We start from the raw sequence: 22,309 nt of genomic DNA, 5'->3' as shown, positions 1-22,309 counted from the left end.
CAAAAGCAGCATGGCACAGGGTGATGAATGGGGGCCAGGAGAAGGGGGTAGCAAAAGCAGCATGGCACAATGTGATAAAGGGGGCCAGGACAAGGGGGGGGGCAAAAGCAGCATGGAGGGCGCAGTGTGATCATAAGGGGGCACAGCATGGTGATGAAGGGGCACAGTAATGTGTGTGTGATGGCACAGGGGGCCTGTGGCAATGCAGTGTGTGTGTGAGGTAGGTGGTGGCTATTTAAAGGGTGCTACTTTGTTTGTGAAATGTTGGTGGGGCAATTTCATTTTATAGTGGGGACTATTAATTTAAGATGGGGTGGTTTGGGGGCTATTAATTGAATGTGGGGCTGAGTTTCAGGAGTATGAGGCCTATTTATTAAATGTGAACATGAATTATTTAATAGTAGTGATGGTTGTGGTAAACAGGTATATTTATTATACATAAATGCTATTAATTTATTGTTGAGGCTGTTTGGAGGGAGGGAAATAGGTTTATTTATTAAATGGGAATACTATTATTTTAATGTTGGGGCTGGAGGAAGGTCTAAGTATTAATCGTGGGTTCTATTGATTAAACACCAGGGCTGGTTGGAATTTTCTAAATGTACCCATTTTTCTTTTTCCTCCAAATAGGGCCCCCAACATTCCAGGATCCAGACAAGCTGCAACTAAAGAAACCAGCAGCCACAGGTGGTAAAAGTGACAAGAACAAGTAGGAGAGAGCAGGATAGTCTGTCATATGTTCTGATTCTAGTGGGACAATACTGATTTTTGGGGACTGTTCTGCCCAATCTAAGGGGCAGGTCAAGACTGTGTATTCTTTATATACTACACTATGGTGCTAGCTGTCCTTCGTGGGCTTACCACACCCTGGTTTGGTTACGCCTCTCTAGTGACTGGCCACACACCCTACCATTGTATTCCCCCTGTGGGCTCTTCATTTCCCAGTCCGACACTGCCTGTGCACACTGTGTTCCACCATCCAGAATGCAGCTTGATCTGGCCTCTGCTTGTTCTGTATTCCTTTCCAGTGCCATCTCCACACAGGCCACAACTGGCATTACACCCATCCTTGAATCTGTGTTGCCATAGACTGTACATAAATCACTTCCTGCATCACTGGCTCAAACCTGGTTGACATGCTACCTTGTATTGTGGTTAACCCTTAATATCCTGGGGCGGACCTAGACTTTAGGGGGGGGGTGATTTTGCATAATCAAGCCCCTCCTTTACTCTGAGTAGCTGGCCCGTGTATAGCCCCGCCTTCCAATTTGCCTCGTCCCCTCCCGTTTTGATCGGCGGCTGGGACCTATTTTAAAGGTAGGCTTTCTGCTGCTGGGGGGGGCTAATGCTTTTAACTACGGTAAACACAAAAAAGGACAATAAACATTCTTACAATTGTAAAGCAAACACAACTAGAAGTAACCCAGTGGGCACAGTAACACAAACAAATAGGCTCCTAAAGTTTGTACTTTAAATCACATTTTTCCCTTTGCTGTTGAACCCTATATTACTAAAAAAATCATGCAGCACCCAATGCAAACAAGGTTTTACATAGTACAAACGTGTGATATTTCTCAACTTTAGTAAATTTTATAGCATACAGATTAAGAAGAGATGATGAAAATATTAAACCGGATTAATTTGTAGAACCCGTGGTCTACCGTCTTCGGACAGTGTTTCTTTAAAATATACAAGAACTCCAATATATAGTTCTCTTGGCTGATTGAAGAGTGGTTCACTAACAACTGGCGTGACTCTGCTGCCCTCTGTTGGTTGCGTGCAAATGATTACGTCGAAGAAGCAAAAATGAATGGGACTACAATAACCAATGAAAGGTTACACATGAAAAGGATTATGGACACGAGGCATGGAATGCAAATGACACTACTTTACGGTACCCTCTATGGAACGCGTGTCATGTTTTACGGCATCATATTCGCACGGTGCTTTTAGTTTACGGCAACATGGTGGAGTCAGTGCTGTGTGCTGGAACTGTGAGCAGGTGAGGCTACACTGTCATACAATCACTTGTGTAAGGTATTTTCACTTTCTTTAAATGAACTATGATGTATTAGCCTATCGGATATGTTTACATTGTTATTGTTTTGTTATAAACTCCTCTATGCTTCTGAAGTTTAGCATATGATATTATATACACAATATACGCCTATTGATGTTTTGCAAAACATTTTTATTAGTGTTTCTTTAAAAGGTTCCTGTCCTTAAATATACTGGAGGCAGTACACGGTAAAAGGAACTCACCTTTGACCTCCTCCCCTAGATTCTGTGTACTCTCTGTACCTTGCTGTGTGAAAGCTTATGCAGTGAGGTATCGTTAAGTCAGCACCGTTTCTCTATACACAGTGAAAACTCTCTCTTTGTGGAGAGTTTAACTTATGAACTGCTCTCTTGTTCTTATGAATGGCTTAACATCCCACTACTGACTTCTTGTAGAAATAGAGATCAAGTGACCACAATGAAAGGAGCTCTTACAATACTGGGCAGATCATGGACACAACATATTGCATTCATGGCCCTTTCAGCAATTGTAAAAACCATAGTAGACCCCTTACCAACTGCTTCCAAATGACACACTTTTAATAACATTTTTTTTAAAGTTAATAAAAGCATGTAAATGGGTATAGGGGTGTAATCCATTGAGGTAAATTGACAATTCATTCCCCCTTGCTGCAAGTACAAGCACTTATTAACCAGTGCATGCCAAATGTGATCGCATTGAACAGGTGGTATCCGTGAAGTATGATGTAACGCCAGTGGGTCGTCATTGCTTAATTGATCATTTATTTTGAAAATAATACAATCTTTGCATACAAATGGGGTTTCTAAGCTCTGCCTATGTTGTGTTGTGATTAGAGTTGTAATAAGGAAAATGGAATCCTATGATAATTGCAATCTGTGTACCCAAGCCTTTTTTATTCAGACACACCATGAATGCAAAAGGAAAAAAAACTGAACAAGCAGCGTTCATGGTCACAACTTATTCCCTCCACAGAGTAAGCTCAGTTCTCAATCGAGATGTCAAACAGTTTGGCAAACAGTTCCTCTTTGACCACAAGGATGAGACCTGCTGGAACTCTGATCAGGTACAATCATATCAGGCATTTGGTGGGGTGATAGTAGGTGCTCTTACATTTTGTCAGAGATATTGATGGGTGTGCTATTGATGCTATAAGGCTTGCATTTATTGGCTACCATATCTGTTGGGTTTTTCTTTCCTAATCTTACCATGGCTTGCCTATGTCCCCTTGCTTATCTGGTAGGTGAAATAATTATTTTAGCTGTGTTAACTGTAATGATAATGACTGCTGACTTACACATCTACATATATTCTACAAATTGATAGCTTGATCAATATGCAATGTGCCTCTTTATTTCAGGGATCATCTCAGTGGATTGCATTGGAATTCCCACAGAAACTCTGGATATCTGAAATTCACATCCAGTTCCAAGGAGGCTTTTCCAGCAGAAACTGCATACTAGAAGGTGATTACAGTTATGGCATGTTAACAATTTTAATAGGGTATATGAGAGAAGTTTTATAGGGAGAGTGTTTGTTTTATTGGACCAGTTATTTAATATAGCATTGAAACAATTGCAGGTATCTCTTAATTTTGTGTCAAACATTATTAGCTATTTTTATTTTCAGGATGCCTTAAAGATGAAGAATTGGTGAAAATAGCAGAATTTTATCCAGAAGATATCAATGCCATTCAGATATCCTTTTTGACATGACCATTGTACATTCAACAATGTATTTCCATATTAACACATGAATGACAAATGTCAGTTCTCTATTCCATTGTTTTTCATACATTGTTCATCAATTGTATAGTATTCTGACCCTTCTGTGTTCAGTAAAAAATAATGGTAGTTTTGATTGCATACAAACAGTTTTTACTCCGATATAGTAACTGCCAGTGCAAAACATAGAACATATTGGTCTTTAATTGAGTAACAGTAACAGCCAATCTTTGACAATGCTTAACACATTATTCTGACAAATCTAGATGCCTTTTGACCATTTTATTAATTTACCTACTTCCCACTGCATACGTCTATGTGTATTTGTTCAAGAACTGAACCACCAATTCCAGTAATATGATGTTTAGCATTTTAGTGGAATATTTATGTGTGGCTGAGGGAATACACAGCATAATAATAATAAAAAAAAAAAAATGGTTGCAAATAACTAATGTTTAATAGGCTAACTTTACAAATACACACACTTACATCTGGTATCTAAACATGCAACATTTTGCAGGTAATATAGGGTTGCATTATTTTTGCTACAGTATTTACCTAATTATTACCTATTCTAAATATTAAAAAAAAATCTCTACACATAATTGTCAGTTTGGCACATTAACAAATTAAGTTATTCTTTATTTAAGTTACACATAGCCAAAAAAAAAATGTTCTGGTTGCAACCTTAAAAGTTTCTCTTTCTTTTCCTTGTGCGTTCCAAAGCCAGTGATGGTGTGTGTCCTTTAAGAACTATAGAAATGAAAATTTGGGGCGAGCAGTAAGTTTTAGGTGCAATCGTTGCCACAGGATTTGTTTAGCCTTGCCTTTATCTAAAAAAAAAAACCCTGTCTATTCAGGGAGAGTACTGCATACATGATTATTTTGAGTGTTATGGAGACTTCCTTAACTTTTGTTTTAAAGCTTTGTTTTAACAGAGCAGTATGTTGAAAAGCTGCGTCTCTCTTTTCCAGGCAGTACAGATTTCTTTGGCAGGATTGTAGTTTATCACCTTGATGTGCTCGGCCCCAAGCGGTGAGCATGTTCCACACGGGACATTGGAGTGAATCAAGTGGAAATACAGCTAATGTAATTATTTGAAGAGGAAAAAGGATCAGCTCTACAGTACCTTAAATGACGTGCTGTTTACCTATGTAATGTAGAATTAATATGAAAAATGCTGATATGTTGCAGATGAAACTATGGATGGTGAAAAGTTATCACATTACTTTTACACTCTGTTCATACCTTTGGACAGACTGCTTCAGAAGCATGAGAAAGACATCTACTTTCAAAAACGCTGGCATTCAAGATAAACGTTTCATTACATTCATTTCATTTACATTGTCAGGACATGGTGGAAATACCATTATGTGGTACCTTTTAAAGTTACATCGCATTTGTGTACAATGATCCATTTACTTGCTTTGCCCCCCAGGTCATTTGTTTTAATGCAGTCTTATTTCACTGCTGCATGCTCAAGGTGTACTACCTCCTAAGTAAAATATTATACTAGGGGCCTGCTACATGTAATGCAGTACCGGCAAATCAGTTAAGCTAACCAAATTCTAACGGTGGGGTGTGAGCAGCAGGAGCAATCACAAGCCATAATCTCTAACCATACCGACTTTCTGTCCAGGGGTCCAAGAGGAATGGATGAGCTCAGGGTAAAATGGTTGCTTTGTTTCCCTAAGCTGGTCCTCCAGCTTGGGGGAATGCCTCAGTAAATACATTTACTTGGGTGGTATTGCAGCTTTAAGGGGGCAAGTTTGCAACAATAATTTAGACTGGTTTCTCATAGTATAAAACCTTACTTGTAACATCAGTTTACTTTAAGGTTGACCTAATTCTAACAAGAAGTTTACATTAAAACTACGTTAGCAGTGTTCAAAGTGGACTGGGTGGAGGGTGAGATGCCATACTGCCCCTTATCCTATTGCTCCCATTTACTTACATTCTCCATATCGCCACTTCTAAATTTCCACTTTGACCATTGTATAATGTTTTATAACAATTAAAATAGGTAGTAACATCACTTCTTAGGTTTTGCCAACACAGTGGACTTTTGTTATGTAATACTAGCCAGAACTACTTTTCTGCACTTTCACATTAGATACCATACTTTCTTATGACTTTTGATTCCCCCCCTCCCCCCCCATATTAAATTTCTATTGTACTTCCACAACCCTGGTGCTTACATGTTCAGGATACAGCCAGTGTCTTTTTATCACACTTAAAGATCATCATAGCAGCTCTGCAAGTGATGAGATTGACTGGCAGATGTCGGTAAGTATTATTTGACGGAACCAACTCAAAAGTGATTGGTTCATGGTCTTATTTAATGATGAGAAAGTACCCCATCCTGAGGAGTAGGTCTCATCGGTCATTCGTTGTTTGGGTCCAGGTCTTGCAAAGTCAGTCTGCTCCCTGCTGTGAGGAATACTAGTTTCTTGAAGTCCTTTGCTTTGTAAGCACAAAAATTCTTCCAACTGTCTGCTTTGCCTGGACTGTAAGATCTTGATTCTTCGCCAGCCAACTTCTGACTTATTCACTGCTTTAGAATAAGTAGAGTGAGACTGAGCAGGAGTTGCTGGCTTCTGCATTGTTACCAACTCTGCACAACATTGGGAGGTCATGCCGCATACCAGAGGAGGTGGGTGAGAGAGTGCAGTGTGCTCTACATAATGTGCACCCACTTCCTCTGTGGGCAGGAAAAGAGCAGTACGTAATAGAATTAGCGGTAAAATGAACAGTGGTGGGTACATGTGCGGTAATCTGAGTGGCATGTTGGGAGGAATTTTGGTATGCATGTGGGATATGAGGGGTTTGAGTGCATTTGGATTCATTTTGTGGCAAGTTGGGGTCTGACGGCATGTGTGGGTTATTTTGGAGCAAGTGAGGGACAATTTGGGATGAGTAATGTGGGCAGGCCAAGGTAGTTTTCGGGTTGATTTTCATTCTTGAAAGTTAGCAAATTAATGTGAAGATTATCCTGCAACAAGTGCACTGTAGTTAAAAGTGCAGTAACAAGGCAGCAGCGACCTGAATCTAACCATTTGACTACCCCAGCTCGTTTATCGCTGATGCCCAGGGCTACAGCTAAAGGCCACATGGCGGATAGTATCCGCTTCTTTGGCCACGTCCACATTCGGCTCCTGTACATACACATCAAGGAACAAACCACATCTTTTGACACTATCTGGTCCACTTGCAGTTCCCCATTTTGTGGATCTGTCTCCCCTTCCTCCTGCCCCATTTTTTTTCTCTTTCCTGTCTGTCCTTCTACTGATGTCCTATTAATAACTGCCATGGAGAACAGAGAAGGAATGTGGCTATTCCCATGAAAATACTGAATAGCACTCCTCAATTAAATGGCACATTTACAAACATACGCATTATATCAGACTTGGTGCTTGGTAGCTCCATTGTCATTTCTTATTATTTGTCAACTGCTGGTTTCCTGTTATGGCCTCTCGGCTAGAAAAACAGCCGTTATCCCTGTAACTCTTTAGCAAACAATGGTGATTTCTCCTTGACTGGGTTCTCCTCTCTAAGATGGAAATAGACTTCATACTACTTATTCACATTGTGTGCTCAGCAATAGCAAAATTTATCTTATAATGGCCTACTCGTTGTTCTGTAGTACACAAGTTCCATATAGTACAATGTGAAAACCTGTGTTCTTGACAGATTCCATACCTACAACCATTTCTTACAAATTGTAAACAAAAACATTGTAGAAAAATCATTACTTTATTTTTCAAAGATTAAAATAATTACTATTATAAAGGGGAAAATGTGAATCTGAAATGCAATTATCTTTTTGCTTTTTTACAAATTATACATAAAACTTGACATTAAGATCATTTATTTTACCATGTTTTAATACTATGTATTGCAAGCTGCCACCATGGTAACACACTTTACTTCAACCACAGAGAGACACCCTAGGACATAATGGAACCCTCTTCACTTTATGACATGGGCAGAGCAGAATATTCTTAAATTATTTGCAAGTGTAGGTAGAAAAGCAAAAAAAAAAAAATATTCAATGTATGGGATAGTCTTTCCTTCATATATAGCAAGGGAAGCATGTTCCATAGAAAATATCTTCCATCGGAATCTTATTTCTTCATGCATATGCCATCTTACTGAATAACAGCGCAAAAGCATACATATATATCTACAAGCAATCTGGCATTAACTTTGATCACCCTAATGCAAGTTACTCATGAAAGCAAATATCGGATTGGAATGGTTTTCAACACGTTGCTATTTATAACATCTTTTATAAGCCTACCTGTCTTACTTTTATTAAAGTACCATTTTCTGGAACTCTTATCTGCTTTGAAGTAGGCATATGTCTAAAATTATGCTAATGAGCTGCTTTTGTAAATTAAAAAGATCCACCTTATTTGCATTACTTTAAATAATATCCCTAAAGACATACTTGTGCTTTGTGTAAAATACACTGTTCAAAGCCCCCGTTTCAGTGCATGTAACTATAAACGGTCATATGTAATCTAGTTTAATTGCTGTCTAGTGATGCATATGACAGAGATCACCATAGAGTCTTCAGGGGTAAAAAGAACAAATCATTTTCTGGCAAAACATAATTTAAAGAGTACAATCAACTATCCATAGGTAGGTTAATGTGAACATTCTTTTAGTGGCTCTTTAAATATAAATTGAGACCACTAGGGCAAAAATACATCTTGGATTACCCGATTATGTCTTAACTGTTAACCAGCAAGTGCACAACCCCTCTGATGGTCATCTTGGAGCTCAGAATCAGACAACTTAACTTCCTCCCACATTGTTAGTACAGGATCTCACATAGGTCAAAAAGCTGTGATAAGTGCAGTTATGGTGATACTTCTGGCCTTGCCATTTTGTATGAGTCGACCAAACTCCACAGTGTACTGCTGCAGAGCAACTCTGCAAAGCTGTCACTCAAACTTCAAAGGCTGCCTGGCATTACCACCGGCTGCAGAGGGGTGAAACATGGCGCACATATTTAGTTATGCATAATCACTCCAGTTATTTCAGGTATATGATTCAGTCTTTCCCATATATATTTATGTCACATAATGGCTTCACTTTCTCTTTAAACTTCATGTTTAAAAAGCTAAAAATATTTCTGTAAATAATACAGTTCTTTGTGTGAGCAACATATGGTGACAAATGATAAAGCATTCCCCAAATAAAGGAATATCAAATACCTATATTTTTCGTGTGGAGGGAAGAAGATATATTTCATCAATTAGTAAGATACCCTGACCCCATATGTTCTAGAGATTTAGGTATTCTGAAGTCTGTCCCACACAAGTCCTCAAACTCTGTTTGGGCAAGGCACTGTTTGCTCTCTCTGACCACAAGTAAATACTTTTTTTTTTACCTTACTATTTATGGTAAAAATTAGCTTCTGAATAAGCCTTTCACAGTAAGAAAACCTTAAATATAAAGTCTTTTCTACAAAGGGGTAGGAGTCAAAAATCAAGAGTTGCTTTAGAATCCTCTACGGTCATTTGGAGAAACTGGTCATGTTCTTTCAACAGTGTTCATCACACGAGCTGATAAACCTGCTCCCATATCTCCATCCTTCGGGTCATGCTTTGTTCTGAAACAATTTCAGAATGTGATTTTCAATGACCTGTTGAACTGGAGACAGAAAAAAATAGTTATTAAAATTACATATAAAAACTGTTGGTCTCCCAGTTTGAATTAGCTGCCATTTTTTAGGCATGCTTTGTTTAGGGTAGAATGGAAAAGAGCAAGTCGGATACCACAGTAGTTATGCTCAGCTGTAACCAGTTCTCTCCCACTATAATTTATGTAGACTTTGGGTTCCTCTCACATGAGCGTTGCTGTTACTCTACACAGAGAACAGTGAAAATGTATAAGAGCATATTAACGGTAAAAAGTGTTATTTTAGCTGTAGGGTAGTGTCGCATGGGGCTACAAAATGCTGGCATTTCCCTTCCATTATAATTTAGATTTTTTGCTAAATAGCCTTGGTCACTTATGGAAATATTCATGTTATAATTTTCCAACTTAAGGTTCCAAAAACTTAAATAATTACAGTCCTGCAAAGTACAAAGGAGCATAATGGACACAACATCTTTTACTTTGTAATCAAATCCCATGTAAATATCGGCTTGCACCCACCTCCATATGGAAACTATTTTCCCTAAGCGTGAACTTTAGTATTTAATACGTTAATGTATGTACCTTTTTTATGACCCAGTGCCACCGCAAGATCCATTGGGGTGTATCCAGAATCTGCCTCCATAGTTAAGTCAGCACCTCGCTCTGTAGGCACAGAAGGTATACTTAATGCACAATCCATTTAATGGTTACATGTTTTGATACAGAGAATAGTTCAGTGAGACTAGTGACATTTTGAGAAGTAGTATGTTGCTAATCAAGTACTTTTAACATCTCATGACCCCCACCCATCTCTCCCTTCATGTAGACAAGAATCTAGAACCTCCATTTATTTAATTGGACAATCTCTCCTTTAAGTGATCTCACTGCTCCTATGATATGGTTCTGTATTGCTCATCAGAACACCAAGTACATTTGACACTATACAAAAACAGGATTTTTGTACTTCCGTTAAATCCATTTCTCTGATTCCGTCTGGTGGACACTGCTTACCATGGGTTGTGGAGGGGAGCATGGGAGTTGGCACCTAGCTAGTTAAGTTTAGCACTGCTGACAGACCCCTCCCCTCTACAATCCCCCTGCCTCTTCCTATTCAGTTAATTAAAAAGCCCCAAGGAGAAAAGGCCAATCAACCAAGAGCACACAGAGAAAAAGCAGAAGGGAGGGATCGCAGTGTCCCCCAGACGGAATCAGAGAAACGGATTTAACGTAAGTACAAAAATGCTCTTTTCTCTTTCATCCAGTCTGGGGGACACTGCTTACCATGGGGACGTTCTAAAGCAGCCTCCTAATGGTGGGACCGCTCTGAAAGCCCCGCTCGTAGAGCACTACGAGCGAAATTTACATCCTCAGATGCAAATACATTGAACTGATAAAATTTGGTAAAGGTGTAGACAGAGGACCAGATGGCTGCCCTGCAAAGCTGGTCTGCAGAAGCCTCATTTCTCGCTGCCCACGACGGCCCTACCAATCTGGTGGAATGGGCCGTAAGTCTCTCTGGCACAGGACGGTTTGCCCTTATGTAAGCCTGCTTAATGGTTGCCATAATCCATTTTGCAATGGACTGTTTTGAGGCTGGCCAGCCTCTCTTGTTAGAATCATAAAGAACAAACAGCGAATCTGTACGTCTAACCTGAGAAGTTCTTTTGACATAAATACGGAGAGCCCTAACCACATCTAACTTTTCCATAGACTGCTGATCAGAATGAGAAGTTGATGAAAAAACCAGAACCACAATTTCTTGGTTCAAATGGAAAGCCGAAACTACTTTTGGGACAAAAGAAGGGAGTGTTCTTAATACTGCTCTGTCCTCGTGAAAAAACTGATACGGTTCTCGGCAAGACAGAGCTCCCAATTCTGAGACCCTACGTGCAGATGCAATTGCCAAAAGAAAAACGACCTTCCAGGTCAGACACCTAAAATCTGCCGCCAGTAATGGCTCAAAAGGAGGCCCTTTAAGCATATCCAGTACCAGGTTAAGATCCCATGGTGCTGTGGGCTGAACATAGGGAGGCTGAATATGTAAGACTCCCTGAAGAAAAGTCTTGACGTCTGGCAACTTCGCTAACTTCAGGTGAAAGAAAACTGAAAGTGCTGATACCTGAACTCTTAAGGAACCTAAATGGAGTCCTGCTTCCAGTCCATTCTGAAGAAATGCTAATAAGCGAGGGAGACGAAAAGAAGACGTCTGACAAGACTTATTTTCACACCATCTGATATAGGCTCGCCAAATACGATGATAGATGCGAGCCAAAAACGGTTTTCGATCTCACAGCATAGTGTTCACTACACTGGGGGAGAAACCCCTATCTCTCCAGAGGCTGGCTTCAACAGCCATGCCGTTAAACTGAGCTGAGGTAAATTTTGGTGACGAAAGGGACCTTGTAGAAGAAGGTCGTCTTGTGACGGGAGACTATATCCTTGTCCTACCGCCATGGAGATTATGTCCGCGTACCATACTCGACGCGGCCATGAGGGAGCTATTAAAATTGCCGACCGCCTTGTCTCACTCGTCTGAGCACTCGAGGAAGCATGGGAATCGGGGGAAACATCTCCCAACCTGAATTCTCATGACATGGTCATCACGACCACCGCTACCGCTAAGGGGTCTCTTGCCCTTGCGCAAAACCTGTGAACTTTTTTGTTGTGTCTGGAGGCCATGAGATCTATATCCGGAAGACCCCACCTCCGAACTAGAGACTGAAATACTTCTGGATGGAGGGACCACTCCCCCGGCATCATCGCATTGTGACTGAGGTAATCGGCCTCCCAATTTTTTATTCCTGGAATGAACACCGCTGAGATTGCTAGAACATACTGTTCTGCCCAAAGAAAAATCTGAGCTGCAACTCGCATTGCAGCTGCACTCCTTGTTCTCCCTGTCTGTTGACATATGCCACAGCCGTGGCATTGTCGGACTGAACTCTGACTGGGTGGCCCTGAAGGAGGGTCTCGGCCCCCCGAAGAGCTAAAAGAATTGCCTTCAACGTGTTGATTGATAAGGCTGATTCCTGAACTGACCAGAGCCCCTGGAGCCTGAGGTGCAGGACTACTGTCCCCCAACCTCTCAGGCTGGCGTCTGTTGTGGTTATGATCCATGACCATGGAGCAAAGGACCTGCCCACAGACATGTGATCCTGATTCAGCCACCACTGGAGCGATTCTCTCGCCCTCGGAGACAGCGAGATCCTCTGGAGGTCCAAACGCAGGTGGGAACCTGACCATTTTGTAAACAGATCCCACTGGAAGCATTGAGAATGAGCCCGACCGTAGGGGATCGCCTCGAAGGAGGCCACCATCTTTCCCAGCAGCCGCATGCACAAATTAATTGAGGGACTGGGAGAGGACAAGACCTGAGATGTTATACTCTGAATAGAAGTGATCTTTTCCACCGGCAGGAACACCCTTTGCTGGCTGGTGTCCATGATGAGTCCTAGGAAGAACATGCGTTGGCACGGGACCAACTGGGATTTCTTTAAGTTTATCAGCCACCCATGGCTCTCGAGAACCGATATGGTGAGGGATAGGTCCTGACGTAAGCAAATCTGAGGAGGATTTGATGAGCAGATCATCGAAATAAGGCACGACCTGAACCCCCTTTAAGTGAAGACACGCTGCCATCACCGACATGATCTTCGTGAAGACCCTCTGGACTGTGGAGAGGCCGAAGGGAAGAGCCCGAAACTGATAGTGGGAGGGCCCCACTGTGAATCTTAGGAAAGACTGATGATCGCTCCAAATGGGAACGTGGAGGTATGCGTCCTTTATGTCTATGGAGGCCATAAACTGATCTAAGCCGTTTATTACCGACCTCAGGGACTCCATCCAAAATTTGTCTACTCGTAAGTGCACATTGAGGTTTTTTAAGTTTAGAATGGGTCGAAAGGACCCGTCAGGTTTCTTGACCAGAAAAAGATTTGAATAAAATCCCTTGCCCTTCTGCTGATCTGGGACCCTGCAAATGACTTTTTGCAAAAGAAGAGAGGCGACACAGGCCTGTATTGCCTGTCTTCTTTGTGGATCTCGGGGAAGCGATGTTACAAAGAAACGATGTGGTACCAGACCCAGCAGGTCAATCCTGTACCCCCTTCATATAATGCCCCAAATCCAAGGGTCTTGGGATGACGCTGCCCACTGTTCCTGAAAAAGCGACACACGTCCCCACACTGTCGCCACCCCCGGGGAGAATAGAGTGGAAGTCAAGACGCAGGCTTCTCCTGAGACTTGGAGGCCTGACGCCTAGCCGCAAACGAGGACCTGCCTCTGACGGAGAGACCTCGAGCATTCGGTTGTCTACCTCTAAATGACTGCCCCCTTGGCAAGGTTGTTCCCCGAAAGGGTTGACGAAAGGAGCTGAACCGTGGGGCCCGGCCCTTACTTGAGAATACAGGCAAGGAAGTGCTTTTGCCCCCTGTTGCCTGGGAAATCATAGTATCCAATTCCGGGCTGAACAAACCTGCTGCTGAAAAAGGAATGGATTCCATGGATATCTTCGATTCTGAATCCCCTTCCCAGGATTTCAGCCATAACGTTCTTGCTGAAATAGACGCAGCTTGAATAGAGGAGGACACAGACGATGTGCTCTGAGCCACCTCATAAAGGCACCCCGATGCCTCTTTCAAATGTAAAGCATGGGGAAATGAATCCGAGTCCTGTAAGGCCTCTGCCAGTTGATCTGCCCATGCTTCCATGGCTCTAGCAACCCAAGCTGAAGCAAATGTGGGTCTAAAGGAAGAACCCGCTGCCACAAATATAGATTTCAGCTGAGATTCCACTCTGCGATCAGTGGCATCCTGCAGAGTTGCTGAACCTGGGACTGGTAGTAAAGTGTGTCTGGCCAAACAGGCTAGTGGAATATCCACCTTAGGAATACTCTTCCAGCGAGCCACGTCTTTCTCCTGCAATGGATACAGGGAAGAGAACCTCCTGGGAACAGAGAACCTTTAATCAGGTGGTTTCCAGGCTCCCTCTGCAATATCTCTGAGTTCTACAGAAGGGGGAAACCGGATAACCTTCCTTTTGGCCTTCTTAAAAAGACTTCTGTCTCTAGGACTAGGATCCTCCGGTTCAGGGAGGTCCAACGCCTGTCTTACCGCTAAAACCAAATCATCAATAAACTGACTTTTAGTGTTCTCTTCCTGTTCCAAAGGTTGAACCTGGTCAGGATCAAAATTTGTTTCCCCCTCCTCTTCTGAAAAACCCTCAGAATCTGAAAGGACCATAAGAGGATTAGCGGATCTAAGACGCTTTCTTTTAGCAGGGGGCAAGTTTGGGGATTCAAATAACTGGTTCAGTCTGTCCAAACCCTTTATAAATGCTTAGGACCATGCCGGTTCTGTGGGAACAGGGGACTGGTCCGTAAGCAAAGAGGAAGGTCCTGCTATAGCCGTTCCAGTGGAACCCGTGGCAGCAGGGAGCCCCAAAGGTGTAATAGCATTATCAGCTGCAGAGGCTGCCACACTAGATAGCAACTGAGTAGATTGAGAGATAATCTGTGCTAAAGAGGAAACCAACTGTGTCAGGGAGGCCACCCAGGCAGATTCCTCCGTCAGTGGGGTTGGAGTAAGCTGGGTTTGCGCAGAGAGGACCCCTGCTTCACAGTCAAAGCAGAGCGCCAACGGGTTCTTCTGCCCACATGTTAATTTAACTTGACATCTAGAACATGTAAAATATTTAGCAATAGGGCCTTTTCCCTTGTCTGACATTTTACAAGGAAAATCACAACAAACACACTAGATAAAGATATATTGAGAGAGACAGAGCAAGCAACAAGTAAACAACTAATCTGTAATAAAAGTTGTACTTGTATGTGTGTAACAGACAGTGATATATGTGCAAGTAAGAAAATACAATAATCCTTACTAGCCTCCCTCTTCAAACCACAAAATACAGTTAGTAAATGGTTAAAGAAAGGTTTTGGTACTTAGCCAAAAGGGCCACACAGGGGAGTAGTCAAACAGCAGTGTCCTGGTGCCTGCTCCCTCCAAGATAAGTTTCTTCCCGGGCTTCTCTGGCGCCAGAAGACCGGACTGTACCACTTGTGCTGAAGAGCAGGGGAGCTCTGTGATAGTTCCCCTTCTGCAGCCTTCTGTCTCTCCCTTTTTTTTTTTTTTTTTTAAAAGAACTTCTTTTTTGGCAGAGTTATGGAGACCCCTTGGAAGAGGTCTCCTGCAGCGATAAATACCCCGATGCCCCCTCCTATTTTCCTGAGGGGGGGGATCTTGGTATGGCCCCTGCTCTCTCCCTCCTTCTTCTTGTGCACCTCCGCGGACCGATGACGTCATCATGGCCGCAGGCGGGGTATTCCGATAACCGGCGTTATATGCCTGCAGTGGCAGCGCTGGTTATCGGGGGAGCCTTCAAGAGTGACAGTGGTCCGGGAGACAGCTTGTCACTCTGTAATCTGACCGTTAATGCTCTGCCATTGAGAGCAGTCTGCTCCCTCTGACGGAGCCCGGTCATTGCTGCATTCTTTCTGGAAGTGTGCTCTCTATAAAAGAACACACTCCCAGCTCTGCCCTAAGCTAACTAAGTCTAAAAAATTGAAAGAAAATTAAAGGTTATTAAAAAATAAATAAAAGAATAACTAGCTGTTCTAAAACCTGCCCAACTCCTTTGGGCACCTAGAAAAAACTGAATAGGAAGAGGTAGAGGGGAGAGGTCTGTCAGCAGTGCTAAACTTAACTAGCTAGGTGCCAACTCCCGTGCTCCCCTCCACAACCCATGGTAAGCAGTGTATCCCAGACTGGATGAAAGAGAAAGAAGAGTGCTGCAACATATTCCTGAATATGGTTCTCAACCTTTGAAAGTTTTAATATAAAATAAAATATTTAGTTACCTAGCAACACCTCCACACACTTCACATGATTCCCTCTCACTGCATATAATAATGGCGTCCCCCCATTCTGTAACAAAAAGATCATATCAATTTTTTTTATATGCATATTTTTTAGGCAAAAATAATACATTTCACCTTCACCATTGTAGGATGAGTATCAGAGGTATATATTTGAAAGTGAAGATAAATCCAAACAATGAAACAGTTTAAAGTTCAAGTAAGATACATCTAATCATACAAAGTTGGAGTTACTTTGCTGTTTATGCTGAGAGCAAAGAATAGTGCTAAATTCTGATGGCTAAAATAATGTATATGAACCAGCATGTGTTTTCCGATATAGCATTTTTCATTTCTTTCAAGGCATTTGATGAGGACCTACCACGGAAATACTACTTGTTCTTGCAATGTTGTTTGTGTATATTTTGTGGGACTTAGTGGACAATGGACCACAGAAGGTAATCCTGAGTAATTACAAAGCTTCACCTACTGGTCTGCTATAAGAAAAAATATACACATTTAGCCAATATTTAATATAAGCATTGAATCTGACTTGAATGTCTTGTTTAAAATAAAGAGCAACTTGATTTACTTCAATATACTGATCTCACATTTTCTCACACAGAGAAATCCACAAAACAAGCTCAGAATAGACAATCGATGCATTAAAGCATTTCTCTTCAGGTATGTTATTACATTTGTGGTACTGTGTGTAGCAAGTCTCTTACCCAGTCATATATGTTAATATCCACCTTCTTGTTAAGGAGCAGAGTCACAATATCAGAATATCCTCCAGTGCTTGCTAGGGAGAGGGCACTTTCTCGCTCTTTGGCCAAGACGTGAGGGTCAGCTCCCTGGAAACAGACATCAATGCTATTAATCTTTGTAGTTTGATTGTGACTTTTCATACAGCAATGTGTTTTATAGCATCTCTAGCACTGCGATACATTATATAAAAAATTTATCCAAAATCGCTACACCAATGTATTATTGTTTAATTGCATCAGTTTAGAAAAAATTCTTAAAGCAAAAGACATTCCCCTACTTTATCTCACGTCTATTACAGAGTCCCAAACAACTATCATAGCAAATATACTGTATATGCTTCTTGCATAGAATCAGCAAGTATCCTGCTCTACAAAGTAATTTTATTTTTGCCATGAGAAATGTGTTATTAAACAATACATACCGACCTAGAATCCAACCTCTTGATGCACCCATATTAATTAAATTAGTGGAAATAGAATCCTACAATGGTATTACTAAATGTGTCAGGCATGCAATGACTTTGTAAGGGTATCCTAATTTCTGGTTTAAAAAAACGTAATCACTGTCTCAACAGCTTCCTGTTTGAAACAACAGCCTATAACTCATTTGTGTTTATGCCATAATAACAATAAAAACAGTCTCTTATTTACCAATTCCAGGAGGTACCGAACGGTCTCTATCTCTCCAAAAGCAGCAGCCCACATTAGAGGAGTAAAGCCTCGCTCATCTGGCCGATTTAATAATGTATCATCTGACAGGGAAAATGAATAAAAATGAATCTGCCCTTCTTACCACACATAGGCAGGTGCTATTGGATTTAGATGAGAGTAATGTACCTTTTTGCAGATATTCCTTTAGCTGAGTCAGCTCCCCCTGGGCTGCAAGCTGCTGTATGGACAGGGCTACGGTGAGGTGAGAGACACAATAAATCATAGCTGACCTCTCTAGTCATAATCCCTCCAAGACACTGCCAAGTTTAGCATGATTGGCATTATGCATAGGACTTGAAGCTCTGTGGCAGACTGGAGAATATTAATTTCAAAATGTGTGATTACGTGATACTGTATAAAAACTGCATTTTTGGCCTATTCTAGAGGGTTTTCCACTGCCAATAAAAAATGTTATGCCTCCCCCTTCCCTAAAATAGTATTTTGTTGGGGATTCCTGTCTGGGCCCCTGCTCTTTGCTCAACTCAGCATGGTCCATGTAATTATATCCAGCAGAGCCCTCTGCTGGTCAGTTTCGTTAAATGTTTTAGCTCTGAAGAACATCCGATCTCTCCTTCCTTTGATGCTCACACACATTTACCAAAGCTGACCAGCAGAGGTCCCACTAATCCAAAATTAAACCTGCAGAACAGAGCAAATGGCCAGCACCCCATTGCCCTAGCAATGTACTAGTGTGGGGAAAGTTAATAAAACAAACAAAAAAGTATATGGCCTACTTTCAAGGGTGGTGGTTGCATTTTGCAGCTCATAAGTATGTAGCCTGATGCCAGTGACATTGCTGAATCATAATACAGACCCACACTGCAAAAACATAATGGTAGTTTAATTGGCAGCTACCAGATTGACGTGTGTTTTTTAGGAAATTTAGACTCTAAGCTCCAATGGGGCAGGGACTGATGTGTGTAAATTCTTTGTACAGCGCTTTAGAATTAGTGACGTTTTATAGATTATGATGATGATGTTGCAGTAAGCACCAAAACAGAAGACACAAGACACTTAATAGTTCTTAACATACAGTAGTGAGGGACATCAAGGCAAATTGCTAACATATACTTCTTCCAAACAGAGGTTGTAATTAAGGCATTGCTCTAACTAAAGACTGCACACAGAATTAATAAACCACAATATATAACCAAAACTGAGAGGCAGGACTGTCTTTACAACACAGAAATACATTACACAGGAAATACTCAACAATAAACAGATTACAGATACATATAGCAAAGATCACTTTACTATATAGTTTCTGCATTGTTACTCTGGAATTTGGAATTGGGATAATGGTAAATTGTGGTATTGCCAAATAGTGCTAAATTCTGATGGCTAAAATAATGTATATGAACCAGCATGTGTTTTCCGATATAGCATTTTTCATTTCTTTCAAGGCATTTGATGAGGACCTACCACGGAAATACTACTTGTTCTTGCAATGTTGTTTGTGTATATTTTGTGGGACTTAGTGGACAATGGACCACAGAAGGTAATCCTGAGTAATTACAAAGCTTCACCTACTGGTCTGCTATAAGAAAAAATATACACATTTAGCCAATATTTAATAGAAGCATTGGATCTGTCCCATGTACTCACAGTCCAATGTTGCAGGCAATACAGATACCATGTTTCCTCGTTGCCGGTTGGTTAGGGTAGTAGAATATTTCAAAGGGCCAACTGTATTGAAGGAAGAGATATTGAGAGTGTTTGCTACCAGTTGTGTATACACTCACATACATACATGTACAAGATCTGAGCCATAGATCTACCAGGAGAAGTGTATCATCAATGTAAATATGACTTAACTGAAAATCGATTTGTCCACCCTATAGCATATATTATTTATAGCATATATATAGGTATTTATATAGCATAAACTTTTTCATGCATTTATCTCATTAAACACCAATGTCTATCTCAATAGTCTTGAAGTTCTTGAAATGTTTATGGTGCCTCAGCTGATGCAGATAAGATTTCTGTGTAATCAATACAAAAGTATTGAATTTTTTTCCAATCAATATATTTTAGTTCTTAAACTATCACTGCTTTTTTGAACTAACTGCATTTTTTCTTCTTGTGTTTCTCTTTTGCGCTGTACAATGTAGGCAATTATCAGGATACTTTCATTACCTGTATGCTATGTATAAAAATTTGATAAAAGGGTTGTAAACCGCCCCTACTTTAAATGTGTATTTTCGCATTGATTGGCCAGGAAAAGTTTTGAAAGAGGTATTCAGTGCCTCAGAAGCGGTCACATGAGTGAGTGGCTCACAGTGAAACATATGCCAACCTCTGTAGCAGGCCTAGCCAACCTGTGGCTCTCCAGATGTTGTGAAACCACAAGTTGAAGTCCCAGCAAGCCCTGACAGCTATCAGATGGCTATCTACTGACATAGCATGCAGGGGATTGCAGTTTCACAAAACCTGGAGACCCATTGGTTGGCCAGGCTTGCATTGCTGAATGCCACCTTCCCCTTTAAAACTGAAAGGGTTCTACATGTAAAACCAAAAGATTAAGTATGTACTGTCTGTAAGTAATACAGAGTTATCTCCACTGACCCCACGGTTCAGCACAAAAGTGATAGTGCTCCGAATACCTGACGGCTGTCTTGTCACACGTTAATTGAAGGCAACAACTAATTGTTGTCAAACTGCAGCTTTTAGTGGTTTACTCAATGCAGTAAGATGTAATGATATCACAGCAGCTAAGAGATCACTTTTTGATTGAGCTGCAATTGGCATCTGGTGTGGGTCGTACTATATCAGTATGCACTTGCCACACTGTTAATATTAGATTTAACTCCCTTTAAATGCTGACCCCTGCCTTCAACTATCTGAGCTAGCTCACATGGTGCACAAAGAGATACAACCAGTTGTAATTATGTTGTCCATTTACTAATATTAATCTATTACACAGACAGAAGATGTTCAATGGAATTGTTTCATGAACTGTACAATAATAAATGGCATCACACAAGTAAGGTCAGTAAAGTAAGTAAGATGCCTGGCTCTTTGCAATCCTTACCATTCAACTGGGTTACTTCTTCCTCAGTATCCGAGCCACTCTGGGTTGCAGGGTAAAGATGTAAGATGACAGTGGTGGCATCATCAGTGAGAGGACAGGCAGTTGTATCTGCCATATGATCTGCCATTTCTGAGGGGAGGAGAAGAGAGAGGTTTCATCTGACTAATATATAGGCTTGCTGTATATTACAAACACGCTGAAAGTGAGTATTTGAAAATTTTGTGTTACTTTTTGATGTTTTCAAAGACAATTTAAATACGATTTATTACTGGGACAGATGTAGACAGCTAAAAAACCATAACACATTACACAAGAGCTAAATTGACACCAATGATTGGTTTGCCTAATACAGCAAAGCATTAGTGTTTGTATTTGCAACATCCATACATGGCTAAAGTAATATGGGTGAAATAGAGCTCCAAAATCCTCAACCTATATAAGCCCCTTGAATCTTAGAGATAAAAACAGTTTCGGGACCACACAACTCAAGTGCCAGGTTCATTACATAGTACCCCATTACTGTAAATTAAAGATAGGTCTATATTACAAGTTACCAAGCAGTCCTGTGATTATAGATTAAGTCACCATTTCATTGCTCTTATACAGGTCACAGAAATATGAGATGCCTTCTAATATCTGTAATAATTTACAGTAAGATAGATATAAAAAATAACAGTGCTTTTAACATTATGGGCAATTAAAAAGTAAGTTACAATGTCACAGCAACAAATGCCCAGTTAAAGTAGGAATTATTTGCAAACAAGATAGAAGTTCTGAGTACATTTAGCAAATGTATGCAGTTCCTAAAATTGATTTTTGTTACATGCTAATTATATGAGCATGTCAGCATTTACATTTAATTTTTAAATAAGCCTGAAAATTCCCTTTCTGACACAAACCAAAAAGACCTATTATGAACAAATGCATGTTATTTAAAACAATTTACTTTATACAACTATATTTCCATTTTATTTGTGCTCAAAATGGTGAAATGACAGTACTCATCATGAGGGTTGTTAATCCTATGAGCTTGCAATCTGTCACCCTTTCTGTACTTTTTACATTAGCCTTCTATTGCCAGTGCAATGCGACGTACAGCATCTATAAGGGCCCTAGCATGTATAGCAGTGTATGTACAGCCACACACCCGTGCAATGAGACCGTCTGATCCGGGCTCTTATAGGCGCATCTCCCCCCTGCTCTGCACTCTCTGCCTCTTCAGCACTGTAAGAGTTACACAGGCCATGTACCTCGCAGCACAGCTGCACACACTTCCTGGTGTACGGATGGAAGGAGCTGTCTGATTGGCGAATGGTATCTCTACAGTGATTCGCCATAAAGTAGATACCTGTCTTCTTATGGCCGGCAGCTGTTTGATGTGCCTTTCACATGTCAGTGTATGGTGAGAGACCACCTGATCCTACAGATGGGTCTGTGCGAATAAATACTGCTCGTGTATCTTTGTTTGCGGCTTATGTAGCAACTGTGTCTCTCCCAGCATGCACTGCCAATCTCTGGCCAACTGCATACATA

General features: G+C 41.0%; 2 protein-coding genes across 5 annotated transcripts; one reads left to right on the top strand and one right to left on the bottom strand.

The window, feature by feature from the left end:
- Positions 1 to 1,430: 1,430 nt before the first annotated feature.
- On the top strand, positions 1,431 to 5,093 carry NR2C2AP (nuclear receptor 2C2 associated protein). 2 transcript variants are annotated; one of them, XM_075207623.1, is made up of 5 exons: positions 1,431 to 2,002; positions 3,014 to 3,104; positions 3,399 to 3,504; positions 3,668 to 3,736; positions 4,686 to 5,093. In XM_075207623.1, the coding sequence occupies exons 1-5, from the start codon at positions 1,965 to 1,967 to the stop codon at positions 4,799 to 4,801; spliced, it is 420 nt and encodes a 139-aa protein (XP_075063724.1). In that variant the 5' UTR covers positions 1,431 to 1,964; the 3' UTR covers positions 4,802 to 5,093. The 2 variants fall into 2 exon arrangements, with proteins under 2 accessions (XP_075063724.1, XP_075063733.1); XM_075207632.1 differs by lacking the exon at positions 3,014 to 3,104.
- Positions 5,094 to 7,527: 2,434 nt separating this feature from the next.
- On the bottom strand, positions 7,528 to 22,200 carry RFXANK (regulatory factor X associated ankyrin containing protein). 3 transcript variants are annotated; one of them, XM_075207609.1, is made up of 9 exons: positions 22,125 to 22,200; positions 20,777 to 20,905; positions 19,348 to 19,428; positions 17,869 to 17,934; positions 17,683 to 17,783; positions 16,993 to 17,118; positions 16,268 to 16,334; positions 9,994 to 10,074; positions 7,528 to 9,423 (listed from the first exon to the last, which is right to left on the bottom strand). In XM_075207609.1, exons 2-9 carry the CDS (start codon positions 20,901 to 20,903, stop codon positions 9,371 to 9,373), a joined length of 702 nt encoding a protein of 233 aa, XP_075063710.1. In that variant the 5' UTR covers positions 20,904 to 20,905; positions 22,125 to 22,200; the 3' UTR covers positions 7,528 to 9,370. The 3 variants fall into 3 exon arrangements, with proteins under 3 accessions (XP_075063710.1, XP_075063701.1, XP_075063692.1); XM_075207600.1 differs by lacking the exon at positions 22,125 to 22,200 and adding an exon at positions 22,027 to 22,112; XM_075207591.1 differs by lacking the exon at positions 22,125 to 22,200 and adding an exon at positions 21,924 to 22,021.
- Between the last annotated feature and the right edge of the window lie 109 nt (positions 22,201 to 22,309).

Source organism: Mixophyes fleayi, chromosome 1 (assembly GCF_038048845.1).
Source record: "Mixophyes fleayi isolate aMixFle1 chromosome 1, aMixFle1.hap1, whole genome shotgun sequence".
Classification (NCBI taxonomy): Eukaryota; Metazoa; Chordata; class Amphibia; order Anura; family Limnodynastidae; genus Mixophyes; species Mixophyes fleayi.
This window is presented reverse-complemented; position numbering and strand designations above follow the sequence as displayed.

Coding starts and splice junctions, on each gene's coding strand:
- NR2C2AP (XM_075207623.1), top strand. CDS start 1,965: ATGGTGGAGTCAGTGCTGTGTGCTGGAACTGTGAGCAG. Junction 3,105..3,398: donor CCTGCTGGAACTCTGATCAG/GTACAATCATAT, acceptor TCTTTATTTCAG/GGATCATCTCAGTGGATTGC. Junction 3,505..3,667: donor CAGAAACTGCATACTAGAAG/GTGATTACAGTT, acceptor TTTTATTTTCAG/GATGCCTTAAAGATGAAGAA.
- RFXANK (XM_075207609.1), bottom strand. CDS start 20,903: ATGGCAGATCATATGGCAGATACAACTGCCTGTCCTCTCACTGATGAT. Junction 10,075..16,267: donor GTGTGTGGAGGTGTTGCTAG/GTAACTAAATAT, acceptor CTGTGCCTACAG/AGCGAGGTGCTGACTTAACT. Junction 9,424..9,993: donor GGCACTGGGTCATAAAAAAG/GTACATACATTA, acceptor TTCTGTCTCCAG/TTCAACAGGTCATTGAAAAT.